This window comes from Penaeus vannamei, chromosome 8, assembly GCF_042767895.1.
Source record: "Penaeus vannamei isolate JL-2024 chromosome 8, ASM4276789v1, whole genome shotgun sequence".
Taxonomy (NCBI): Eukaryota; Metazoa; Arthropoda; class Malacostraca; order Decapoda; family Penaeidae; genus Penaeus; species Penaeus vannamei.
Genome location: NC_091556.1, coordinates 26,305,508 through 26,310,507, shown reverse-complemented (window position 1 = coordinate 26,310,507; position 5,000 = coordinate 26,305,508). Strand labels below are relative to the sequence as shown.

The 5,000-nt window shown below is 50.5% G+C and overlaps 1 protein-coding gene across 1 annotated transcript in view; it reads right to left on the bottom strand.

The window, feature by feature from the left end:
• LOC113812404 (myelin transcription factor 1) overlaps positions 1-5,000 on the bottom strand; it is a 291,942-nt gene that overhangs the window by 43,914 nt on the left and 243,028 nt on the right. The window contains exon 5 of the mRNA XM_070124464.1: positions 1-1,425. This exon is cut by the window's left edge and continues 392 nt beyond it. Within this exon, the coding sequence (XP_069980565.1) occupies positions 1-1,412 (1,412 nt within the window). The 5' untranslated portion in view covers positions 1,413-1,425. The remainder of the gene's footprint in view (positions 1,426-5,000) is intronic.

Here is a 5,000-nt window from a genome sequence, read left to right as displayed (position 1 = left end):
TCGTTGCTGGTGTCGTCGTCGTCATCGTCGTCGTCGTCGTCGGCAAAGCAGTCGTTCGACCCGACGGTCTTGTTGGCATCGTCGGAGATCTCCGAGCCGTCGTCGCTGGTCTGGCTCGTGGGGGTTCCTCGTGGTTTGGACAAGTCCTGCGGGCCCTCGTCCTCACACGCTGGGTCCGGCATACCCGTCCTACTGCTAGAACGCTTCACATTTTCTGTTGATTTGCCTCTTCCAGCACTTTCTGCTTCTCCTTCCCGCACTTCTCTTTCCTCCTCATCTTCTTGACCTCCTGCTTCAGGAGTGCATGATGAATCATTGGAGTCACTTGAGGTCTCTGTCGTGACCTTCCCCGCCACGCGTTCGCTGTCTTTCTGCGTCTTCAGGAGCTCCTGCGCTGCCATGAGATTCTGGAAGGGAGAAGGCTTGAGTTTGTGCGTCAGGAAGGGACGGGACTGAGCACTAGAGGTCGACGCTGGGGCGGCGCCGAACCTCCCCGCCCTCGCCTCGATCCAGCGAGAGAGGAGGGCGTCTCGTGGATATTGACTAGCGTCGGAAAGTTCCTTCTGCAGCCGCTCGGAGTCCTTTAGAGATTTCGCGTCCTTAAGCGCAGAAGGGCCTTCGCGGGAGGCCTCGGCGAGCTCATCTTTAGGAGGATCCGATAACGATTTCTTAGTGGGAGTGGTGGTGGTACTGGTGGTGGTGGAAGAGCTGGTGGAAGAAGTGGCGGTGGCAGTGGTGCCGACATCAGCTTTGTCCTCCGTTGGCGGCTCGGCGTGACCGCCTTCCGGCACTTCCGCGGTGTCGTTTCCCTGCTCGGTGAGCGAGTCCGTGGCGCCTCCGCCGCGCTCCTTGTCCTCGTCGTCGTCGTCGTTGCTGACCGAGTCTGATTCGGGGCTGACTTGCTCCCGCTCACCTTTATCCGGGGGTTCGCGAGCCGGCGAGCGCGAGGGGGGGTTGCTGCCGCTTCTGGAAGGATCTCTATCCTTCGGCGCGCTCGCCTGGGAATTTCGCCTAGTTCTCTCTTTACCCTTTTTGGTTTTCTCTCTTTTGCTCTTTCCTTTTTTAGCACCGCTCGATTTCTTGGACGTGTCTGAACCATGATTAGTGTCAATGATGTTTTGCTCAGGTGCCTCGCTTTTATCCGGACTCTCTCTGTTAGGAAAGCTCGGCTGAGCTCTGTTGGCCGGCTCCGCTGAGGAGGAGGTCCGCCTGGTGACCCTCGTAGTACTCTCCCTGGCCCGACTAATCTCCCTCTCTCCCTGACCCTCTCCTTCCCTCTCCACTGCCTCCCCTCTCTGCCCTTCCTGCTGTCTCTCGTCCCCCTCCCTTTTCCTGGGCCGCCCCCTACCGCTCCCTCTCCCCGCCTTCCCCGTCTTTCCAGCATTCAGCTTTCTCTCCATTCCCGATGTCATGACGGCATTCGATCTGCAAAGAGATAAAATTATCTCATCAAACTACTGAAGGGTCACTGAGCGCTTCGGGGCATTTTAAGTGAATCTTCTCGAATTCTCTTTTTGGGGGATTAGAGTTTGAACGCTCTCTTTATCGTTCTCTCTCTCTCCCTCTCTCTCTCTCTCTCTCTCTCTCTCTCTCTCTCTCTCTCTCTCTCTCTCTCTCTCTCTCTCTCTCTCTCTCTCTCTCCCAAACCTTCTGTCTCTCTCTTTCTTTCTTTTGCTGCATTATTTCAATCAAGTGTTCAATAAGTTGACTTAAAGATGCAATTTGGGGGCGATTAATCATCGAATGCATTCTTCTAAGAAAAGAATCTTCTGATCGATTTACTTCTCGTGCTGAATCCAAGTGTTGGGCAAAGAACCAATCCCAACATGACGACATCGTATATGAATGGCATATGTTCTTCTTTTATTCTTATCGGGAATTGAGAAAACTGAATAACTGGTGGAAGCTGACACTGGACATCAGATCACAAGCTGACACTGAAAACCAGGTCGCTGGCTGCCATTGGGCACCAGGTTACAGGCTGACACTGGGTTCCAGGGCGCAAGCTGGAAACAGAGGCTGGAAGGGAACACTGCAGGAGATCTGGAGCATCACCATGTAGATATTACTCTAGTTATAGTGACCTGGAGAATCGGAACAAAAAGTCTTAAGAGTACAGTCTAACTATTTACCGTATTTATGTTAAGATATCAATCAGTGAAAAGTGAAATGCAGCTAATACACCTAACCCTACAGGAAAACTGGCTATGAGGACGCGCCCGTGACTAATATCCAAACAGGTGAAGCCCATGCTGCCCATGTTACTTCGCATGGCTAGCCAACATATGCTATGGCAGTGACGGGCACGCCCTCGCCTCTGTGAGCTATGGATGGCCATGTCCAGATCTCCCTCAGCTGTATTGGTCGACGCTGTAACATGAGGCAGGGCCACATCGCTGGAGGTGAGTTAACCATGTAATGTATGAGAACATGCGAGGCATTCAGCATTGGAAAAAGGCACAAATAATGAAAAAAATCACATAACCTTACGGAACGATAAACTGTTGAAATCCAAGGTTAGGTGCGCATCATTTATAACCACATCAGGCTTCTCTCTCTCTCCTTTCCTACCTCCTTGCTTCCTCTCTCCATACCCAACCCTCTGTCCCTCACCACCCCTCTCCCGCTTTGCCTACTTCCTCCTTACTTTTAGTTCTCATCTTCCATCTCCCCTTCTCTCTCATCCTTTCTTTTTTTCCCACTTTCTCTCTCCCTCTCTACTTCGTTCTCTTTCCTTTCCCCCTTCGCTACTCTTCTCCCTCCTCCCGTTTTTCTGTCTGCCTGTGTCTATCTGTCTCTGTGCTCTCTCTATCTGCTCTTTTCTTTTTTCTCTCTCTCTTCTTCTTCTTTTCATTCTCTATCTTTCCTCTCCCTCAACTTTATTCTGTTTCTCATTTCTTCCCATCTCTCTCCCTCCTTCCCATCCGTTTTTCCGTCCCGCCCTCTCTCCCACACTTCCCCCTCTCTTTTTGTCTTTCTTTCTCCTTTTCTCCCTCCTTTCTTCCCCCTCCCCCCCTCTCTCTCTCACACATGCACACATACATATCACTCATCTCTATCTCTCTTTCTCTGTCTCTTCTTCTTTTTCACTCTCTATCTTTCCTCCCCCGCAACTCTATTCCGTTTCTCCTTTCTTCCCCAGTCTCTCTCCCTCCTTCCCATCTGTTTCTCCGCAATCCCTCCTCTCTTTTTGTCTTTCTATCTCCTTTTCTCCCCCTCTCCCCCCTCTCTCTCTCACACATACATATCACTCATCTCTCTCTCTCTCCTTCTCTCTTTCTCTCTCTCACACATACATACATACACACATACATATCACTTATCTCTCTCTCTCTCTCTCACTAATTCTATATCAATCTATCTATCTCTCTTTCCCCCCCTTTTCCTCTCTCTCTCTTTGGCATATATTTCATGCACATACACATGCAGCAAACCGATAAGAAGCAAGCACATTCATTCAAAATGAGAATAAATGTAACACATGAAAAGTTCATTAAGCAAAACAAGGAAAGATACAACACATACTCAGTCGTAAAGCTATAAAACAATACAAAAAATACTGATAATGATAACGAAAACACTGGCAATGTTAATGACAGCGGTAATGATGATAATTATGGTGATGATATTATGCGTTACTGCAGATGGAGGTAATAACTGACAGATAGAGAGATACGTAGACAAAGAAAGAAATGGAAAGCTAAAATTAGTCACGACCGCATGCACTTACACCGAAAGATTTGTCATCAGCGTTCTATCGAGAGTTCTCCGTCCCTAAAGCTAAAGGTGGCGAAATACAAAACAAGAAGGACCTTAACGAACGGCCATCATCGCCCTTGGAGCAGCCTCGGAAAGAACAGGAGCGCGCCGACGAACGCAAAGAAACCCAGGGAAAAGTGACGGGACTTTGAAGCGCGAGAAGCCATGCATCAAGAGGAGCGCTGAAGGCAGGCAGACGTCATGCAGAGCGCGGTGAGAGAATGTTGAGGTCGATAAAGTCACCAGCTCTGAGAGGGGAACAGAAGGACGCGAAGGATTTCATCTACGTAGTTTCATCAAGAAGGATGCCAGTCAATCCCTGAATGGAATACGTCAAGAAGAGGGAAAGGAGAGGGAAGGGAAGGATGGAAGGAGAGGGAGGGAGGGAAAGGAACGGGAGAGGGAGGAGGCAGGGCAGGCGGTTTTTTAAGGTAACATGTGGGCGTTTAGTGACGAATGAGCTCGGCTTTGCTACCAAGGATGGGCGGGGCTAGTGCCAACGGCGGCGAGTAGAGGGGGCGGAGCCTCGCCGTCTCTGCATGCTCAACATGACCAATAAGCTCTGCGCACTTCCACGCATGGGGACGTGCACGCATACCTCGCTCATCCGCACGTCACTATACAATTTCTAATATGAATAAACCGCGTCGGAGACCTTGTAGAGGTGCGCGCGTGTGCGGTGGGCGGAGGCGGTTATTGTATCCCAGCCACCTTGCGCCGCCCGCCTCCGCCAACCCTCTCGCTACACACCATGGGAAAGCCAATGACGCTACGTTAACCCCGCATTTTATAATCCTACAATTGACTAGGGTCGTGTGTGGGAGTGGGAGGTAAGGAGGGGGGAGAGGGCGAGAGCCAGGGAGAGGGGGAGGGAGGGAGGAGAGACGCAGAGTGAGGTGCGTGTTAGCAGCAGGTGCACATGTGGAATAACCCTTACACGCACACATATGGAAACATAACACAACGCGGCATAGCCCCCGCCGTCACCACCTGGTCTGCCGCAACACCCCTTTCCTGTATGGAAATGGCCGGTGCCTGAGGGGGAACTGCCTAAAGCCTGTGCCAAACTTGCGCAAGCACCAGTAAAATGCCAGAACAAGGCCATATCTGGCACTAGAGTAAAGGACACAACTAGAAAATTGGAGTCGGCCGAAGGCTTGTTTAGAAACAAGAAAAAAATGAATTTTTATAGCAATAAAATGGTGGAGGTTTGAATAATACATTTACGACAAAATGGAAGT